The sequence below is a fragment of the Micromesistius poutassou genome (assembly GCF_964030765.1).
Source record: "Micromesistius poutassou genome assembly, contig: SCAFFOLD_4402, whole genome shotgun sequence".
Lineage (NCBI taxonomy): Eukaryota > Metazoa > Chordata > Actinopteri > Gadiformes > Gadidae > Micromesistius > Micromesistius poutassou.
In genome coordinates, this window is record NW_028177176.1 from 1 (window position 1) to 22,174 (window position 22,174).

Consider the following 22,174-nt stretch of genomic DNA (forward strand, 5'->3'; position numbering starts at 1 on the left):
TACACTTATAATCAGCCGTGTCATTGTTATGCTAATTGCATCACTTCAGTCAACTGAGTTTCGATTGGGATTGTTTTGTTTGTATAGTTCAACCGTTCACATTTTACTCACTAGTATTTTTCGTGGATTTGTTATCTCACTTTCTTACATTTCTTTCTTGGCTTTCTTCCCGCTGCTTTTTGTATATGCGATAAGCCGGACCCGACCCCTTGCAGCAGCAGTCGTCCACTCCGATAAGATAGCTCTCTGAAAGATTACATCTACTATTAAACTGTTCAGCTAACTGAAGCTTTTTTTGTTATTAAGTCAGTTAACATTGCAGAATATCCATCAATGTGGGGACACACTTCCTAGGTTGCGTTTTTGTACTCACTATTCTAATGATGGTAATACCTTTGCTTATGACTGATCTTGATGGCCACATAAATCCGGTGAAACTGATGCGTCACTGACGATTACCGCACTGCGCATGTGCAACCACTTTCCCGCGTTTAACAAGCAAGGATTATCCAAACCATTGCATTGGCTGCTTTAGTAACGTATGTTACGTAACATAGCCTACGTATAAAAAATGTTGATGTCGTATGTTAGAAAAAAAGATAGATAGATCGATAGATGGATGGATGGTTGGATGGAGGGACAAATTGACAGATAGATAGATATCCGCTTGTAACAAAACAATGGAGAAATTGTGATTATTGTTGTTTAACATACAAAGCAATAATAGTGATTTTTAATATTTAGCCATTGCAAACATACTCACTCGATCTATGTAGCCTACATCAAATTATGTTAGGTCATTGATACTTTTATTTTCGTGGTTTTACATAACTACACATACGGACAAAAATCAGAATAAGCAGACACATACAATACGTACACCCCCCCTCCCCTCCCCCCTCCCTCACACAATCAGACAAGACTAGAACCTTCCACTGGTAAGAACCAGTGGAAGTCAACACTTTATGGTAAATTAACAGTGGTAGATGACAATATATAATGCAAGTGTCAACGATAAAGCAATAAATAAAAAAGTAAATGCAACTGGTTAACAAAATAAACACAAGTTGTTCATTCCTTACTACCACTAATAGTGTGTGTGTGTGTGTGTGTGTGTGTGTGTGTGTGTGTGTGTGTGTGTGTGTGTGTGTGTGTGTGTGTGTGTGTGTGTGTGTGTGTGTTGTGGCAACCCGGCTCCGTCCCAATCAACATGATGCAGAGCACCTGAGGAGCCGGGAGGAAGCCTGTTTAAAAGGCAGGCTTCCACACCCATTCAGGGCTCTCTCTTGGCTGGGGTGGAAGGAGAGTCCAGCTGTTGTGGCTGTGCCACCCGATCATCTTTTAGTTCTTTTCAGGAAGACTTTATGTTTGATTAAATGGGCCGTTGTGGCTTAACACCCAACAGATTTGCGTGCTGTTTAAACCAAGGCTGTGTGTGTGTGTGTGTGTGTGTGTGTGTGTGTGTGTGTGTGTGTGTGTGTGTGTGTGTGTGTGTGTGTGTGTGTGTGTGTGTGTGTGTGTGTGTGTGTTTTCCGTCTGTGTGATGAATACAGCTGTGTGATTAATACATTGTCAACGACAAAGCAATTGTTATTGGAGGGAAGAAACCATACATAACACAACCCAAAGTTTACACCAAGGCACTTTGTAATACAAACATTTTTTGTGTGAAATTGTCAGTAGCCCATACTCATCTATTTAAAACTGAGTGAGATAGACAATCAGCTGCTCAGTGGGTCCTGGCAATAAGAACTTTCCATTGAACAAGTCCAAAATGGTTGTGTTATTGGACAATTAGGTGAGTGGGTTTGCCAACTGTATCTTGGCTAGCAGTATTATTCAATCCTTAAGAGTTTAATTCATAACAAGGTGCACATAAATCTGTAATATAACAGCATTTTTGGATGTGACAAAAGCAAGGGGGGGGGCGTTGTTACACCAGGTGCAACAAATACACCAGGGGGGTATTCCATCAAAGTCGCTAACGAAAGCGGCGATTAGTTGATTAAGCCTGGTTAGAACTAGCGCCAACTTCCACTTGAGGCTAAAGCCGTTCCATCAACACAGTTCAGCCACGCCTTGCTCAGGTTAGTTCAAACCAGGCTCAAGTTATCCTGGATTACGCGCGTTCACGAGATATGTAACCAGCCCAGAACCATCAATGTCGAATCATGGATCAAATGTCCGAAAAGGACAGAGCGGGATCTTTTCCAGCGGCGAACAGAAGCTGCTTGTGGAGTTCTATGAGGAGTACACGCATATAATAACTCAAAAAGGGAACACCGTAACCATTAATAGAAACAGGAAGGCTGCCTGGCACAAAAATCGGCGATCTGTTGAATGCATAAGTAGTATTAAGCGTAACATATTTTAATTTAATATTGACCATGGATTTAAAAGCAGGGAGATAGTCTCGAGTTAACGTGTTGGACTTGCACCCCGTCGACCGGGGTTCCAACCCCACTCAACTAATAGAAATATAGGAAGGATTACTACAGAAATCAAATAACTTTTCATGCCATTTATTTTCCATTTCTTTTAATATTCTTAATTAGGGAATTAATAAAATTAATAAAGGGAATTACAAAATGAAGCCAACGCCAAGAATAATACGCATTAGTCTAGACGCGAACTCGGGTCGCCCGTAACACATAGACCATTCATCCAGCCGCTGATTACTGATGGCGCGATAATACATAGATTTGTGTAAAAATGTGTTGAAAAAATAGCCACAGTAATAATGGATAGCAATTCATTGAATTATTTCATTTGCGTCATTTAATCTTAGACCCTTAGTGAAAATATACGCTGTTTGTACTTCATATATGTACATTTATGACAAAATTGTGAGGACTAAGTTTGGCGGAACCTTCTGATGGTACAATTGTTGCTGACAGATGGATTTCTCTGAAACACCGCTCAAGTTAGCCTGACAGTTAACCTGCTCCCGACCAGCTTAGTTTGGTCGGATAAATTGCCATGGTTACTTAGTGGAAATTCCCTTAAATGACGTTCATGGAACGCAACTCTAGCTGAAAGAAGCCCGGCTTTATGTTTAGCTTGATGGTTGTTTGGTCAGATAAGTTGCCATGGTTACTTAGCGGAGATTCCCTTAAGCCACATTAATGGAACGCAACTCTAGCTGAAAGAAGCCAGGCTAAGCAAAATAAGCCCGGCTTTGGGTTTAGCTTGGTTGATGGAATACCCCCCAGGTTCCATCATTAGGCTTAAATCCACTACATAAACTATAACAACTATCAACATAATAAATACAACGTAGGCCTAAAAATAAGGGTGATCATTTTATCTAAAGCAGGGGTGTCAAACGTACGGCCTGCGGGCCTAATCCGGCCCGGAGTGTAATTTAATCCGGCCCGCCAGATAATATCTAATGTCTATCAGAACTGGCCCGCCGGCATATTGCATTTCAGCGTTAACGCGCGTCTCGGCGCGGTAACTTTGCCCCCCCCACCCCCCCGTCAACAACTCCGGCCCGCGAGTACAGTTTGTGTTTGACACCCCTGATCTAAAGTGATACATCTGAAAGACAATTACAACTATTCAAATCTAATTTTACATATTTGATTAATTTGGTTTCAAGGCAAGCCATCTCAGAGAAAGTTTTTCCAAAGAAGTGTGAGTTTTAGTTCAAGAGTTGCGGAATAACTGTCTAGTGTACTAACCACAATGTCTTCATTAACCAACCATAAAAAAGCACAAGTGAAGTTATGTTATATTGTAGGCTCATTGCAGTTGAAGCAGTACAGCCCACTATGTCAATGACAGGGATTTAATTAAGCAAAGTCTTCTTCTATCAAGTGCGCGCATGAGTCCTCTATATAACAAGGCTCAGAGGAACACATTGCCTCATCTAATTAGCTGTCACTGGCACTGTCACTGTCACCCTTCTCAGGCTGCTCATGTGCATGACTTGCAGCCACAGGGATTTCAACAGACACACATTCTGTTGCTGGCCTTGGTGGCCAAGCCACAATGGAAATTACTTTGGACCTTTTGTTTGATAATATTAGTAGCATCAACGATTGACGACGAGTGTCCTAAATGTGTGTTAATAACTGGTCAGAGTACTTTTTGAGAATATCCTTGTATTCTGTGATGAAGTGAGACCACACTTCACTTAAATAAATAATGTATAGCTCTTTTGTATTTACTAATCCATAAGCTTTAATTCAGTCAAACATGAAATGTTGCTGGATTGGTTGCTGTTAATATGAATACATGTTTAATCTGTACACTTTTAAGCTGTTTTGTTACTTGAGGTTGCCGAGGGAGGTTGGCCTTTCTTCATTGAGCGTGTGTGAGGGCTAAGCAATCTGAAAGAGCACTTTTTTTTTGAGAATAAAAAAGTAGGTGGCTGTTGAGAGGGTGATTCAAGTGATTCCTGTGATTCCTGTTCAATCATCATTGTTTGATGAATCAGTAACAGATACCATGAAATATTAAACTTTCAATTTCTTATTTTTTAACAAATATTTAATTATTTTGTGAAACAAATATTGCATACAATAGTGTTTGTTCACAAATTACTTTGTTTACTTTCCGTTTGTGTTTGTACAATGTGGCACACATCAAACCCATTGCTCTGCAAGAAATACAGCCTGCTATAGCAAAGTGTGATGCCCCCCCCCCCCCCCCAGCCAAGCTATCCAACACCATGCTCACTGGTGTGGCATTGACATTGTTGTTTACTATATCAGGCTATAGGATGGTCTTCGATGGCCGTTTGGCGGAGTGGCCAGTGTATTGCACTGCAAGTACTTTTTAGATTTAGAATTCTCTCAAAACTGCCTTTCTACGATACTCACTTATTGAAATTGCAAATACTATTGCAGTGTGTAGGGCGTGGCCTACACACTGCAGACATGTTAGTGTGAAGGGCATTGCTTGGGTCTATAGAATCGTCACTGACCAGCAGACATGTTAGTGTGAAGGGCATTGCTTGAGTCTAGAGACTCTTCACTGACCAGCAGACATGTTAGTGTGAAGGGCATTGCTTGGGTCTATAGAATCGTCACTGACCAGCAGACATGTTAGTGTGAAGGGCATTGCTTGGGTCTATAGAATCGTCACTGACCAGCAGACATGTTAGTGTGAAGGGCATTGCTTGGGTCTATAGAATCGTCACTGACCAGCAGACATGTTAGTGTGAAGGGCATTGCTTGGGTCTATAGAATCATCACTGACCAGCAGACATGTTAGTGTGAAGGGCATTGCTTGGGTCTATAGAATCGTCACTGACCAGCAGACATGTCATTGCATGTTCTGGCAATTATTGTTTCTTCCTTTTTTTTCTGAACCAATATTAAACACAGGTAAATATAGTAATATTTTGGTTCATGTGTTCAGTTACGCACAGGCTTTGAATTTTGAGACAATCAACAAACTGTAGTGTGTAGGGGAAATAAGAGGAAAAATGTATTATTGTTATATTTTTTATATTGTTATTTTTTTTTTTTAAGATTCAGAGAGTAGTTTCTAAACAGTAGCTAACCAACAGGCGTTTAGCCACATGTACTCTGTATTCAATCATGATTCAATGTTGCATGTGAATCACAGCCGTTCAGCAATACTGTCAATCTAGAAGGCAGACAGAGCATGTCCATTTACCAAATAACTAGATGTGAATATCATTGTCTTAATTAATACAAATTCATCTTTGTGTGTGTGTGTGCGTTTGTGTTACATATGTGTTATCCAAAAAGTACCTGAAACGTAACCAATAAAAATTATAAATACATGTAATATAAGCCCCTCTAAAAGGTCATGGTCACCAGTTCCTGGTTGAAGATGGCTTGGTATGATGTCCAAAGTATTTCAAACAGTCTGCCTATTCCGGCAATGACAATGTAAATGCCACAGACGTTTTTATTTATAGATTATTTTAAACCTTGCCCTTCTGTTAAACAGCCCTCTGCTGTTGCCACAGTCATGGTTAAAGAATAGGGAAACTATTGTTCTCATTGTGTTTATTTGTACAATATCCCAAAAAGAAGACAATTGGTCTCAGGTTCACAAAAATGTAAATATTGGATGACACACAGTACTAAAAAGCACTTTTTTTTATTATCCATGCATAAAAAAAAATAGAGGTTGGCATGTACCTGGAGAAGTTCCAATGAACTGTCAAATGTAAATCAAAATAGATTTCAATGGCATGGCCATATTCAGCGTATGCCATGCACACGCTCCTCTATATAAGAAGGCCCGGGATGGGATCGAGACATTAGAAGAAGTTACAACTGGTGGTAAGTCTGACTGATTATTCATCCATCATCCTTAGGAAAGCTCATGGTATAGAATGGCTTTCTTTTTCTTTGACTTTGCATAGTGTTGATGTTGTAATTTAACATTAGTTTTGCCATATCCTTACTATCGAGATGGATGCATGAGTCATAGGTTCAGATTTATTCCAAATTCTTTCTGGGTTTATATTATATTTATATTTATATATTATATTTAAATTTCTGGGTTTATATTCAGATTATGCTGGTTATTTCCATAACATTGTGGGTGGAACAAAAGCATGACATTTTATTTAATCTAAACTATCTTTAATTTTAGGGAACCAATTTCTTCGTTGGTTGAGTGGAAGTAAAGGGTAAGGGATATTTATCACAAAACATTCTCATCATCTACAATTTATTTTAAAACAGGTGATAAAATATCAGTATATGTTTTGCATGAAATAAGCCTCCACCATGAGTACGGACGCAGAGATGGCCGTTTACGGCCAGGCTGCCATTTACCTCCGGAAGCCAGAGAAGGAGAGGCTTGAGGCCCAGAGCAAGCCCTTCGATGCCAAGAGTGCTGCATATGTGACTGATGTGAAGGAACTTTACCTCAAGTGTACCATCACTAAGAGGGAAGGTGGCAAAGTCACCGTCACAGTTCATGATACAAAGGAGGTAGGCTGCACTTCATTGATTTAAGGGCAGCGATAGTAACACAGGAGCTAAAACTAAAAATGGGTTTCCCTTTTAGGAAAAGACCGTCAAAGACGATGATGTCACACCCATGAATCCTCCCAAGTACGACAAGATTGAGGACATGGCCATGATGACCCATCTCAATGAAGCCTCTGTGTTGTATAACCTCAAAGAGCGTTATGCAGCATGGATGATCTACGTAAGATGTGTTTTGAGTAAAGGACATAGTGAGGTGCAATATATTTGAGATCCCATCTTAGAAATGTTAGTAAATTTGTAAATTTCATTATAACTGTTTTCTCTTTCAGACCTACTCTGGGCTGTTCTGTGCCACTGTAAACCCCTACAAGTGGCTCCCAGTGTACGATCAGCATGTTGTTTGCGCCTACAGAGGCAAGAAGCGTATGGAGGCTCCACCCCACATCTTCTCTGTCTCTGACAATGCTTATCAGTTCATGCTTACTGGTATGTAGGCCTACAAGCCAAGTTGATATATACATTATCAGTATTCGGCAAAGAGTTTTGCTACTCATGTTAAACTATTTTAACATATAAGTATTTTCTTCATATTTCCTTCATAGATAGGGAAAACCAGTCTGTCTTGATCACGTAAGTTTTGCAGTGGTTAGTCATAATATAAAAATACCAAAAAATTATATATGACTGCTTAATGTATTTTTGCTATATATAGTGGCGAATCCGGTGCTGGAAAGACTGTGAACACCAAGCGTGTCATCCAGTACTTTGCTACTATCTCAGTGGGTGGTGACAAGAAGAAGGACGTAGGTGCTGGAAAGATACAGGTATGTTTAAAAAGAAAATTCAGTGAGTCATAAAGATAATGACATCCTTATTATTGGTATTAAAACACTTAGTAATGTTTATCATAGGGGTCACTGGAGGACCAGATCATTGCAGCCAATCCCCTGCTGGAGGCCTACGGTAATGCCAAGACTGTGAGAAATGACAACTCCTCTCGTTTTGTAAGTAAAGACTTCTCGATAATTTCATAATTTAATACCAACCACAATGAAATACTGGATCTTTAAACAGGTAATGAATAATGTTTTCTCAAACAGGGTAAATTCATCCGAATCCATTTTGGGACCTCTGGTAAACTGTCCAGTGCTGACATTGAGACTTGTAAGTATCTGGTACCCAAACACCAATGAATAAACTCTCATTATTGGTGGAATAGGTTTTGATTCATGAATGGGCCTTATAGATCTGCTGGAGAAGTCCCGAGTGACATTCCAGCTTCCTGCTGAGAGAGGCTATCACATCTTCTACCAGATGATGACCAACCACAAACCTGAGCTCATTGGTGAGCTTGTGTAATGTTAGATAGGAAAAAATAGTCCTACTGAAGTTTAGCTATTTAAGGGGAATGTTTGGACACATGCAAGTGCAAAGCAAGAATTTCAATCTTTGATTCAAAAGGTATGTTAGCTTGCAGAAAACAGGTGAGAAATTAATTTGAAAAATACGGGCAGAAAATGACACCTGTTTAATCCCTCAGAAATGACCCTCATCACCAACAACCCCTACGACTTCCCCATGTGCAGCATGGGTCAGATCAGTGTGGCCAGCATTGATGACAAAGAGGAGCTGGATGCTACTGATGTCAGTGAATGTAGTCTTTTATTAACTTTTCTAGAAGGACATATGAAAGTGATAACATGTAATAAGCATTATACGTATTTTCCATACAGACTGCTATTGATATTTTGGGCTTCAATAATGATGAGAAGATGGGCATCTATAAGCTTACTGGTGCTGTGCTTCACCACGGTAACATGAAGTTCAAGCAGAAGCAGCGTGAGGAGCAGGCTGAGCCAGAAGGCACAGAAGGTTAGTTTAAAGTGCTATATTCCAAGAGGTTTATTTATAATTCCTTATTGAAAGTTTTTGTTGCATATTCTGAAGGATCTCATGAACAACATATTTTCATATGAACTCTCAGATGCTGACAAAGTCGCCTACCTGCTGGGTCTGAATTCTGCTGACATGCTGAAAGGTTTGTGCTACCCAAGAGTGAAGGTCGGAAATGAATATGTCACCAAGGGACAGACTGTACCTCAGGTAAGTAAATTATTATGGAATAATTCCTAGTAATTTAGAATTTCAGGTACAACACCTTGAATCATTTGTCAAGAAAGGAATTATAATCTGTCCTAAATGAATCGTCTACCCTGTTTCTTATAATATTAATGGAAATTGACTATAGGTGCTGAACTCTGTGAGTGCCCTGGCCAAGTCTATCTATGAGAGGATGTTCTTGTGGATGGTCATCCGTATCAACCAGATGCTTGACACTAAACAGCCAAGATCATCCTTTATTGGTGTGCTGGACATTGCTGGTTTTGAGATCTTTGATGTAAGTAATTGAAAATAATTGGACAGAGCCATGTTGCAGTGGCTGAACATTGGCTAAACTCACATTCCATATTAGTACAACAGCATGGAGCAGCTGTGCATCAACTTCACCAATGAGAAACTGCAACAGTTCTTCAACCACCACATGTTCGTCCTGGAGCAAGAGGAGTACAAGAAGGAGGGTATCATCTGGGAGTTCATTGACTTCGGCATGGACTTGGCTGCCTGCATTGAGCTTATTGAGAAGGTAGACATGACCATTGTAACTATATATTCATTCTTTGTGTGCCTGAAAAGTTATTTTCCTAATTAGTTTCATCAATCCTTTTTCTCTCAAGCCAATGGGCATCTTCTCCATCCTTGAAGAGGAGTGCATGTTCCCCAAGGCCTCAGACGTTACCTTCAAGGCAAAGCTGTATGACCAACATCTTGGCAAGACCAAGGCATTTGAGAAGCCCAAGCCTGCAAAGGGCAAGGCTGAGGCCCACTTCTCCCTGGTGCACTATGCTGGTACTGTGGACTACAACATCACTGGCTGGCTGGACAAGAACAAGGATCCTCTGAATGACTCTGTTGTGCAACTATACCAGAAATCTGGAGTAAAACTGCTGCCTGTCCTGTACCCACCTGTAGCTTCTGAAGGTAAAATTATTATATTAGGTCTTACATCTGCACAATAGGAAACATATTATTAACATATTATATTCCATACTTCAATGCAGCTCTGTGATATCAACATTTAAACTTGTTTGTGCTTAACTCTTAAACCATACCTGTTACCATTTGTACATGTTTAAATGTGTGTTTTCATTCAATGGGTTGATCATTATTTAATTCATAGATAGTAGCAAGAAAGGAGGAAAGAAGAAGGGCGGTTCAATGCAGACTGTGTCATCACAGTTCAGGGTGAGAATTTTGGACAACCCTAATCTTGTGATTGTCAAAAGATTTTCCTCTGTAACATTTAATTCAATGTATATTTTATATCTATAGGAGAACTTGGGCAAGCTTATGACCAACTTGAGGAGCACCCATCCTCACTTTGTGCGTTGCCTGATTCCCAATGAGTCAAAGACTCCAGGTAGAATCCCATTCAGTTCTCTATATGGTTTTTGTGGGTTTTGTGATAATCTGTTTAAATAATCAGAGTGGTAACTTCTCAAAGGTCTGATGGAGAACTTCCTGGTTATCCACCAGCTGAGGTGTAATGGTGTTCTTGAGGGAATCAGAATCTGCAGAAAGGGCTTCCCCAGCAGAATCCTCTATGCTGACTTCAAGCAGAGGTATGTGCTCATTTAACAATCAACCACTTGAAATAAACCTTAAGGAATGCATCTGAATAATAAAATCTACCACAACCCACTCTGACAGGTACAAAGTACTGAATGCCAGTGTAATCCCTGAGGGTCAGTTCATTGACAACAAGAAGGCTTCTGAGAAACTGCTTGGGTCAATTGATGTCAATCATGAAGAGTACAAATTTGGACACACCAAGGTATATGTTCTGCCGAATGAATAATACACATAGTTGCGGTATGTCCTTGATTATTCTGAAATTATAATAATGAATTTCCAAAACCAATTCAAAGGTGTTCTTCAAAGCTGGTCTTCTGGGTACTCTTGAGGAGATGCGAGATGAGAAGCTTGCAACTCTGGTCGGAATGATTCAGGCTCTCTGCCGTGGTTTCCAAATGAGGAAGGAGTTCAAGAAGATGATGGAGAGAAGGCATGTTTGGCATATTATAACATATATTTATGTTTTACAGTTTGGTACAATACTGAAAAGCCTTATTTAATATAATGGTTATATTTTACAGAGAGGCTGTTTATACAATTCAGTACAACATCCGCTCATTCATGAATGTCAAAACCTGGCCATGGATGAAAGTGTACTACAAGATCAAGCCTCTTCTGAAGAGTGCTGAAACTGAGAAGGAGCTCTCTGCGATGAAGGAGAACTATGAGAAGATGAAGACAGACCTGGCTACTGCCCTAGCCAAAAAGAAGGAACTTGAGGAGAAGATGGTTTCTCTACTGCAGGAGAAGAATGATCTTGCACTGCAAGTGGCCTCTGTAAGTAAACATGATTTATTTTTGTGATCACATGTACACACAGTGAAATACATGAGATATGAATGATATTGGCATCAATATTGAACAGGAAGGAGATAATCTGTCAGATGCTGAAGAGAGGTGTGAGGGACTCATCAAGAGTAAGATCCAGCTGGAGGCCAGACTCAAGGAGACAACTGAGAGACTGGAGGATGAAGAGGAAATGAATGCTGAGCTGACTGCCAAGAAGAGGAAACTGGAAGATGAATGCTCTGAGCTCAAGAAGGACATTGATGACCTCGAACTTACCTTGGCCAAAGTGGAGAAGGAGAAGCATGCCACTGAGAACAAGGTTTGTAAAGTTTGCAATGTCAGAAGAATGTACAGAAGAGGAAAAGTAACAAACTAACTAAGAGCACTTATGTCCCACTTATGCCCTGTTTAGGTGAAGAACCTGACTGAGGAGATGGCGTCTCAAGACGAAACTGTTGCTAAGCTGTCAAAGGAGAAAAAAGCCCTCCAAGAGGCACATCAGCAGACTCTTGATGACCTGCAGGCAGAGGAAGACAAAGTCAACACTCTGAGCAAGGCCAAGACCAAACTTGAACAGCAAGTGGATGATGTGAGGTTACATACCATGTATGATTTGGGAACATATTTATACATTTTAATACAAATAAATCCTAATAAATTATTCTCATACGTTACAAAATTGCAGCTTGAAGGTTCTCTGGAGCAAGAGAAGAAGCTCCGTATGGACCTTGAGCGCGCCAAGCGAAAGCTTGAGGGTGATCTGAAACTGGCTCAGGAATCCATCATGGATCTTGAGAACGCCAAACAGCAGTCTGATGAGAAAATCAAGAAGTAATGTGATGACGAATTTGATAGTATAGTATGATCATCATTCTGATTTACACATTTTAAAGATTAGTACAGGTATTAGGTTAAGTTAATTGGTTGTATGTGATTCCATCATCAGGAAGGACTTCGAAACCAGTCAGCTTCTTAGCAAGATTGAAGATGAGCAGTCCCTAGGTGCTCAGCTCCAGAAGAAGATCAAGGAGCTTCAGGTAATATAACGTTTTCTGTCACTTGATAACTAAGGTCTCTACTTGGTATATTTTTTATGAAAATAATGGTATTGCTCCCTTTTAGGCCCGTATTGAAGAGCTGGAGGAAGAGATTGAGGCTGAGCGTGCTGCTCGTGCCAAGGTTGAGAAGCAGAGAGCTGATCTCTCCAGAGAGCTTGAAGAGATCAGTGAGAGGCTTGAGGAGGCTGGTGGAGCCACTTCTGCTCAGATTGAGATGAACAAGAAGCGCGAGGCTGAGTTCCAGAAGCTGCGTCGTGACCTTGAGGAGTCCACCCTGCAGCATGAAGCCACTGCTGCTGCTCTGCGTAAGAAGCAGGCTGACAGTGTAGCAGAGCTGGGAGAACAGATTGACAACCTCCAGCGTGTCAAGCAGAAGCTTGAGAAGGAGAAGAGCGAGTACAAGATGGAGATTGATGACCTCTCCAGCAACATGGAAGCAGTTGCTAAGGCCAAGGTGAAATATTTTTTTAAATATCTATATAGTGTGAACTTCATTACAAGGAAAGCACTTTTGCTGACTAGTAAACATTTAAACAACAGGGAAATTTGGAGAAGATGTGCCGTACCCTGGAAGACCAGCTGAGTGAAATCAAGGCCAAGAGTGATGAGAACAGTCGCCAGATAAATGACATCAGTGCTCAGAGAGCAAGGCTGTTGACAGAAAATGGCAAGTATGGATTGACTTTTGTTTGTCAATGGAAATCTGAAGTGAATAACTTCTCTGGACTATTTGTGAACTACAAAAAATGTATTGAAGATATTATTTAAAGGGATTTTGTCATAATTCTAAATGACCCTGTCCTTCATTTTGATTCTTGATTTTCAAGTCATATGGACTCTTTATATTATTATTGTATGTGTAATTACAAAATTAATGTAGCTTGGGAGCCAAAGAAACACAGAATGGCACTCAAACATAAGTCATAGTAACATTTTGATGTAATTCATACATTTTTCTTAAACTAGGTGAATTTGGTCGTCAACTTGAGGAGAAAGAAGCTCTTGTTTCCCAGCTGACCCGAGGCAAGCAGGCCTATACTCAGCAGATCGAGGAGCTGAAGAGGCAAATTGAGGAAGAAGTTAAGGTATACAATCATCCAAAAACATTAAGCTAGGTGGTTGCATTATTTCATTGCAAGTTAGGACTTTCAGTTTAATTAAATTAGAGAATTCTGTCATCACCTTTTGCAGGCCAAGAATGCTCTTGCTCATGGTGTGCAATCAGCCCGCCATGACTGTGACCTTCTGAGGGAGCAGTTTGAGGAGGAGCAGGAGGCCAAGGCTGAGCTGCAGCGTGGAATGTCCAAGGCCAACGGTGAGGTGGCTCAGTGGAGGACCAAGTATGAAACTGATGCTATCCAGCGCACTGAGGAGCTTGAAGAGTCCAAGTGAGTAAAATATTTAATACTTTAATTAGAATAGACATTCTATTTGATGGATGTCCACAAATTAAACCATGTTATTCTTTAAAAGGAAAAAGCTTGCCCAGCGCCTTCAGGAGGCTGAGGAACAGATTGAGGCTGTGAACTCAAAGTGTGCCTCTCTGGAGAAGACCAAACAGAGACTCCAGGGTGAGGTGGAGGACCTCATGGTTGATGTGGAGAGGGCCAATGGACTGGCTGCCAACCTCGACAAGAAACAGAGGAACTTTGATAAGGTGTGTGGATGTGGATATTTTTGAGTTTCCGGAAGGCTGAACATTTGTATTGATCCATGACAAACCCAGACACATTTTTCACATTGACAATGGGCAGGTTCTGGCAGAGTGGAAGCAGAAATACGAGGAGGGCCAGGCAGAGCTTGAAGGAACTCAGAAAGAGGCTCGTTCTCTCAGCACTGAGCTTTTCAAGATGAAGAACTCCTATGAAGAAGCTCTGGATCAGCTGGAGACCCTGAAGCGGGAAAACAAGAATCTGCAACGTGAGTTGATGATTTTGCTTTAATAAAGCCCCATTACAATGAATGAAATAAAATGATGTATATTAATATTTAACTCACTGCAGAGGAGATTTCTGACCTGAGTGAACAAATTGGTGAGACTGGAAAGAGCATCCATGAGCTGGAGAAATCCAAGAAGCAGGTGGAGACAGAGAAGACTGAGATCCAGACAGCCCTTGAGGAAGCCGAGGTGAAAATAATACAAAAGACATGTTTTAATGCTCCAATATATATATTTTTTATTTTCTAGATTCAAATATGTCCTAGCAACTACTTAGTCTATCATTGTTTCAATACCTAGGGAACTCTGGAGCATGAAGAGTCCAAGATTCTGCGTGTCCAGCTGGAGCTCAACCAGATTAAGGGTGAGGTCGACAGGAAGCTGGCTGAGAAGGATGAGGAGATGGAGCAGATCAAGAGGAACAGCCTGAGGATCACTGACTCCATGCAGAGTAACCTGGACTCTGAGGTCAGGAGCAGGAATGATGCCCTGAGAATCAAGAAGAAGATGGAGGGAGACCTGAATGAGATGGAGATCCAGCTGAGCCACGCCAACCGCCAGGCTTCTGAGGCTCAGAAGCAGCTGAGGAATGTTCAGGGACAACTGAAGGTACATCTCAAAACTGCTGTATTGCACAGCCAAACCGCAGTCTGACTCTATTGGCAAATTGTGTTGAATTACAACCACATTGTGAGTTACATATTTATTTTATGATATTAGGATGCCCAACTGCATCTTGATGATGCTATCAGAGGAGGTGAAGACCTGAAGGAGCAGGCTGCCATGGTGGACCGTAGAAACGGTCTCATGGTGGCTGAAATTGAGGAGCTGAGGGCGGCTCTGGAACAGACAGAGAGAGGCCGCAAAGTGGCTGAGCAAGAGCTGATTGATGCTAGTGAGCGTGTTGGACTGCTGCACTCTCAGGTAAACAAAAAACAAGAATACTCTTCCAATAATTAATAAATAAACTTTATTTAAAATATATATATTATGACAACTAAGCAAATTGATTTTTGTCAATTATTTTAGAATACAAGCCTCCTGAACACAAAGAAGAAGCTGGAGACTGATCTGGTCCAAGTACAGGGTGAGGTGGACGACACCGTCCAGGAAGCCAGAAATGCTGAAGAGAAGGCCAAGAAGGCCATCACTGATGTAAGTTGGCTTTAATCGGATCTTCCTTGTCATGGAATTATTGATTCATTTTCATCAAAGCTTTCATAAATATTTTATATATTTTTCATATTTAAGTATTAATAGCTAAGAAACCCTTCCCTCTTCATGTTCCTCGCTCTAAAAGATTTCTGAAATAGGTACATTCTTAATTTATTGTCTGCAATAAAAAAAAAAATTGACTCATTGGTGAAAATGAATCAGGAAATCCTTGGTTATTCTAGGCTGCAATGATGGCTGAGGAGCTGAAGAAAGAGCAGGACACTAGCTCTCACCTGGAGAGGATGAAGAAGAATCTGGAGGTCACAGTGAAAGACCTGCAGCATCGCCTAGATGAGGCTGAGAACCTGGCCATGAAGGGTGGCAAGAAGCAGCTCCAGAAACTGGAGTCCAGAGTAAGATAATATCACACAGGATTTCTGTATAGTCCATAAAAAGAGGTTATTTTATTGAATAAACTCATTTCCTCAAGGTGCGTGAGCTGGAAACAGAGGTTGAGGGTGAACAGAGACGTGGAGCAGATGCTATTAAGGGTGTCCGGAAATATGAGAGGAGAGTGAAAGAACTCACCTACCAGGTATGTGTTCAAAAATCAATGAATATTCAAAAATTGTTGACTCAAATTGTAATGCATAATCGTTTTCTTTACTTTAGACTGAGGAGGATAAGAAGAATGGTTGCAGACTCCAGGATCTTGTTGATAAGCTGCAGCTGAAGGTGAAGGCTTACAAGAGGCAGTCTGAGGAAGCGGTAAGTTCATTAAATATACACACGAAAAAAACATAACTTATTTTCTGTATGCCACATAACACTACACACAACACAATGTTCCTACAGGAGGAGCAGGCCAACTCTTACCTGTCCAAGTGCAGGAAGGTTCAACATGAGCTGGAGGAGGCTGAGGAACGTGCTGACATCGCTGAGACTCAGGTCAACAAGCTGAGGACTAAGAGCCGTGATGGTGGCAAGGTAGATTCACCTATTGCACGTGAACTTAGAAATAACTCCAATAAAACAACACATGTTCACACTATGGTATAATATCCATATTTTCTCATTCTTACAGGGAAAGGACCCTGCTGAATAAGTTGTGCAATGCATCACATCAGAATCTGTCATAAAATGATGTAATTTTGAGATGCAATAAATTGAAAACTAAGTTTTTTGGAATGTTTTTCTATATATACCTGCGAAAACAACTGCCTGGTTTGCATGGATCCATGTAAATATATTCATAATGTGATTTGCTCAAATTCTTTTGATGATAGTAAAATCTTGAGCTAGTTTATTAAGTAGATTCTTGGGGACCATTGCACCTGACAAACCCTTTCTGTGATATACGGTGTAATCTCCTATTACTCAATATGTCAATGGCATTCAGCTGTCACCATCTAACTAATGTTAAAGAGTTGTTGAATATACAAAGAATATGAAAATATATAAATTTGACAGATTGACACACAGACACATACATTTTTCAACTGAATGCCCAAATGCATTACTTTTCCAGATATGTTGCTATGTGTCATATTGAAATCAGATTAGTTATCATTGACTTAACTTGTATGGTCCCCTAAAAACACTACAAAACAAATAGCATACAGATATTGGAATTACGAGGAAGTTCAAGAAATACAATATTGTCTTTGTTAGCATTAACATGTGAGATAACATAGGACATCTGGAAGCCAAACTCCATGCTCTTCCTGTACCCTGTGTCTCCCCTACTGCTCCAGAGTAGCGGTCTGTCACCCCGCCAGAGTTGCTCATTGCCGAAGAGTCATAACATCTAGATATCCGGCTACAATAAATTGAAACTGACGCCCAAACACAACATGCACAATTTCTTGGCCCCATTGCCAAATAACTAGCCAGCTACTTCTCCCAAGAACTGTGTGTGTGTGCTTGTGTGTGTGCCAGTGTGTATGTCTGCCTAAATTTAAAAATATTCTAGCTTCTACAACTTGAAATCAAGCGATCATGATACCATATTTGAAAAATCATTACTTGACTATAGGTTAGTAAAATACTATTGGTTTTGTACAATCTGTAAGGAAACCCTGCTCATCGGCCACACGACATACGAGCATCTCAAGAGACGCCAATGTGTTCCGACTGACGTGTGCTCCGAGACCAGCCATAAACATGTTGAGTATCTGGCCCACTGTGTCAACACTGCCTCTTCAGGAAGTTTGTCTCTGCTGACAGGTGGTATTTACTGGCTGCTTAATGGCCCAGTCTTCTCTCCCAGTGATCCCACAATGTGCTCTGGGGACTTTAATCCAAGCTCTTAATGGCATACCGTACACATCCCCATGTCCGTGTTGCGTTCTGCAACCTTCTGGAGCCCCTGGGACAGATCGGGTGTGAGCCAACAGCCATAAAGACACCGTATCACTGCTGCCACTGAGACCCAGCAGGGGCTGTGGTAGATGGTGAGATGTCTCTATTGATGTGTCTGACTATCTGTCTATCTCCTTATCTGTCTCTCTCTCTGTCTATCTTACTATCTTCTAACTACCGGTATTGATCTTTCTATCTATCTATATTACTATATATCTGTCTAACTATCCAGCTATCTATCTATCTATCTTACTTTATCTATCTATCTATCTATCTATCTATCTATCTATATCTATCTGACTGACTGACTGACTGACTGACTGACTGACTGCCTGCCTGCCTGCCTGCCTGCCTGCCTGCCTGCCTGCCTGCCTGTCTGTCTGTCTGTCTGTCTGTCTGTCTGTCTGTCTGCCTGCCTGCCTGCCTGCCTGCCTGCCTGCCTGCCTGTCTGTCTGTCTGTCTGTCTATTTAACTATCTTTCCATATATCTGTCTTTCCCTCTTACTGTCTATCAGTCTATTAATGATTGATCGTCATCTATCAGTTGTTTTATCTCTCTATCTTACTGTCTTTCAGTCAATCTCTCTAACGATTGATTGATCAATTTATCGGTTGATCTATTTACTGATTGATCAACTACTATTGAGCTTACTATCTACTAATTGATCTATCGATCTATTAATTATAAATCTATTGATCCATCTACCAATCTGTCTGTCTGTTTGCCTGTAGATTTCTCAAACATACTTCTTTTCAATATGTGTATTCATAATTATGAATTATGTGGTTCAGTTACAACTGAACCACTGCTCATGGAGAAGCATTGCATCTTGGTGTCAGAGGGCTGAGAAGTGTCCCTGGCTCTGGCAGACATCGGAGAACCAGAAGCTTAAATACCTTGGCAGGGGTTTTTATGACCTTGTCAAATCAACATGTAAGTTATATTCTGAATGAAACCTTCTTACTACCATACTGCTCTGGTTTCAAACTGCTTTTTGGCAAAAACACAATTGCTCTCTTCTAGTCTTAAGCATCTCATAGCTAAGATACCAAGACGTCAATGACAGATGCTTGTTTATTTAAGTAACCGGACACTTGCCAACTCTACTGCCATTGAGAGAGCCAGTCGAAAGACATGCTATTCCTGTACACCCACTGAACAGTCTCACTCAGTACGTGGTAAGGACTATCAGTTCCATACAGCTTATTAACAGTGCTAGGCATCGTGTCGCTGTGCCTTTAATTATGAAATCATACTGCATACATTTGTGATAATTATGACAAAATATTTAATAGTCTTCAATATCTAGCCATAGTATGATGGCAACTATTTAGGGGTGCTCGGTTTTAAGTTTGTGAAGCAAAGCAGTTAAATATATACAGAATTGCTTGCCCCCTAATAAATGATTATAGCCCTGTGCTGGCAGAATATCCTGGGTAGACACGCCGTCCGAGTATTTGGCGGACTCATGTCAATGTAAGAGGCAGAATGAACAATCTGATGTGATAGACGGTGACAACGAGGGTATTTAGTTACAATGGAACACGGCCAGCCCCAGTGGTGGCCATGTTCCATTGTAACTTGATACACTCGTTGTGGAGGGGGGTTGTGGAAGGGGACAATGTCCTCGTCCCAATGTGTCTCCTCTTCTGTCTGGGCCCGGGGGCCAACGGGACCCACGCCAGGCCGCCTGGGCAGCCCTTCACACCATGGCACTAGATAACACGGGCACATTATGTATTTCATACTTTATTAGCTGAGAACACTTAGTGCTAAGGAGGGTGCCTTTGTGTTAGTCCTTTTTGGCTCAGAGTAAACAACACCCAATGCTACAGTTAAGTCATTGGATGACATGTTTCCATATCGGAACAGGGGTGCTGCCAAACAGATATCTTAGCCAACTGAATTAATTATTATTTTATTGCATAGTACCTTCTTTCGGTCACAAACTATAAAAATCACAAAGTTTTATGTTGTACAGGAGGCCTAACATCTTAAGACTATTTATGTGCTTTAGTCACTCGTGTTATTTAAACAATCACATTGATAAATCTCTTCTAATTTAACAAGATTGGGACGCAATCTTAGTAATAACTAGAAGAGTCATTCATGGGTCAGACTGGTGTCATTGCGTGGCCTAACCTAGAGCTTTATCATAAACAAGTGTTTATGGTTAGATATCTGTGATGGTTAGCTTTTATAGGACATATTTCACACATTCCACACATTCAACACATATTTTTAGTTTTGTAAGAAAGAATATGTTTTGAGTCTTTATGTTGTAATTTGAATGAATGAGTAAAAGTGCATTACAATGCCATTGTGAATTAAAGCATTACAGCCTAAATAACTACTGGTGATAGTATGAAATAAACATTATAGCAAGTTATTATAATGAAGTAGGAGTTAGTTTTGGCTCAAAAGTTGTAGTGCAACTGCAACACTTAGTGGTGTACTGTAGGACCGCTATGTGAGTTGAGTTGTGTGTTTGGTTTTCCGCGGTGGGCTTATGGCTACATATTCTGGCTACAACTTTCACTGGTCTGTATGGGAATGACTATCTCCGTGGTTGGGTGACTGGTCGCTATCCCGGGCACCGGAGCCTCCACAGACAGCACTCCATCTCCAGAGAGCAGGGAACTGATGTGTTGCAGGTCCACCCCCAGTGGTAGCCTTGAGGAATTACATCAAATAAAGAAGATCAACAACCATCGACTTGACAGCCAGTTTGACATCATGCATTGTACACGTCAAGAGGCAATGCTTTCAAACCGTTGTTTTAAATTTTTTCAGATTTTCCGTTTGTTTCATTTAAACTCACTTATATTTCCGAGTGAAATTCCTCGAAACAGATCCATGCTGATCCTGTCTTTCTTCGTGTTTTCCTGATAAAAATAAAAATCATAAACAGCTCTACATTAGGTCATTGATATTGGATTATATACAATTATTAATATTTTCTATAGGCTTGATACATTGAAATTAACAGCATGAAATTAGCCCACATTGATGTGAATTTATGTTTGGAATCAGACCAAACTTATCCAAGTACAAAGGAAGTGATTTCCAGTACCTGATACCTCTAAGTATCCCATCTTGGTTGTGATGGCGATTTCCTCAGGAGAAAAATGATTGACATCCAGGCTGATCCTCCAGCAGTCCTGCCCTGACCGGATCTCAGACACCCCCCCTGACAGCTGGCCCTGCAGTGGAGGCTGGCCACTGAACGGGGCCAGCATGGGGGACTGTGTGTACCCGGGCCAGGAGAAGGTGGAGAGCCTCCTCTTGGCCCAGTCAATCCATGTCAGGTCGTTGGGTTCCAGCAGCGGCGGCAGGCCAAAGTCCTGATTGAAGATGCGGTGTGGCTGTGTCCAGTTTGGGAAAGGCTCCCAGCCCACATCACGGCGAAATATGGGACGGGATAACGCCTTGTTCTGTGGCTCCCCCATGTTCAGGGAACAAGCGTGAGGACGGATGATAGCGCAACACACAACCTGCTAGATGTCCCAGCACCACCCTGATCAACAGAATGTCCTCGCGTAGATTAACGCCCTCACACTATAAAATCAGGCAGCTAAAAACAGTCCTTTGAAACTACCACAAAATGAATGGAGCGGTTTCTGGCCAGCTTTGTGCACTGTTGCTGATAACCATGGTCTTTATATAACCAATCTACTCTAACACGTAGAATTGAAGCAGAAAACCTCACCTATGGCATAAGGTATTATGTCATGGACTCGCACATTACTCCTCCATTGACCACATAGAATGGGATAATGCTAATTATTTATATTTATTACCCTAGGGTGTGCATGGCAAATTGTTGCTGAATGACTCAGGAACCACATTCAGTGCATGTCCTCTGCAGTCCGGTCACATACTGGCGGTCTTTGTTGTTTTGCCATAGCAATCCTGGCCTAGTGTGCTCTGTGAAGGAGCTGCCTCTGCACTGCAGTTTAACGGCTGCACAACCGAGAAAAGAACAGAGACCCTTTCTGTGTACAATACTAATCCTGAGTCCCTGAACACGGTTTACACCCAACATCAGCTAGGCATCTTGCAGAAGAGGTCGGGGTACTCAGGTCAAACAGACAACAGCACCTCTGGGTGACATCGTGGACGAGTGACAGAATTGAGGCGGGATAGCTGACGCGGTTGAAAGGTTGTGTGGAATTTGTTATGGAGAGTTGTAGCTCAGGGCATAAACATCCCAGTGCATCCAAGTCGGTCTGATCTGGTGGAGAGGGATCTC

General features: G+C 41.1%; 2 protein-coding genes across 2 annotated transcripts; one reads left to right on the forward strand and one right to left on the reverse strand.

The window, feature by feature from the left end:
- Positions 1-6,719: 6,719 nt before the first annotated feature.
- On the forward strand, positions 6,720-17,872 carry LOC311376694 (myosin heavy chain, fast skeletal muscle-like; the record flags this gene model as incomplete). The annotated part of the gene is made up of 37 exons (XM_084491191.1): positions 6,720-6,926; positions 7,003-7,146; positions 7,256-7,412; positions 7,529-7,556; positions 7,639-7,729; positions 7,838-7,930; positions 8,027-8,090; positions 8,173-8,271; positions 8,467-8,570; positions 8,660-8,798; positions 8,911-9,029; positions 9,175-9,324; positions 9,400-9,570; positions 9,662-9,922; positions 10,317-10,404; positions 10,489-10,606; positions 10,695-10,818; positions 10,913-11,049; positions 11,141-11,396; positions 11,485-11,727; positions 11,821-11,997; positions 12,094-12,239; positions 12,355-12,445; positions 12,531-12,920; positions 13,007-13,133; positions 13,433-13,551; positions 13,658-13,854; positions 13,940-14,123; positions 14,221-14,386; positions 14,470-14,594; positions 14,706-15,014; positions 15,126-15,329; positions 15,435-15,560; positions 15,860-15,973; positions 16,233-16,328; positions 16,422-16,547; positions 17,633-17,872. The coding sequence occupies 37 exons, from the start codon at positions 6,720-6,722 to the stop codon at positions 17,870-17,872; spliced, it is 5,730 nt and encodes a 1,909-aa protein (XP_084347317.1).
- A 2,563-nt stretch (positions 17,873-20,435) lies between these two features.
- Positions 20,436-21,371, reverse strand: LOC311376693 (heat shock protein beta-1-like; the record flags this gene model as incomplete). Its single annotated transcript, XM_084491190.1, has 3 exons — positions 20,436-20,595; positions 20,744-20,807; positions 20,996-21,371. The coding sequence occupies 3 exons, from the start codon at positions 21,369-21,371 to the stop codon at positions 20,436-20,438; spliced, it is 600 nt and encodes a 199-aa protein (XP_084347316.1).
- Positions 21,372-22,174: the final 803 nt, after the last annotated feature.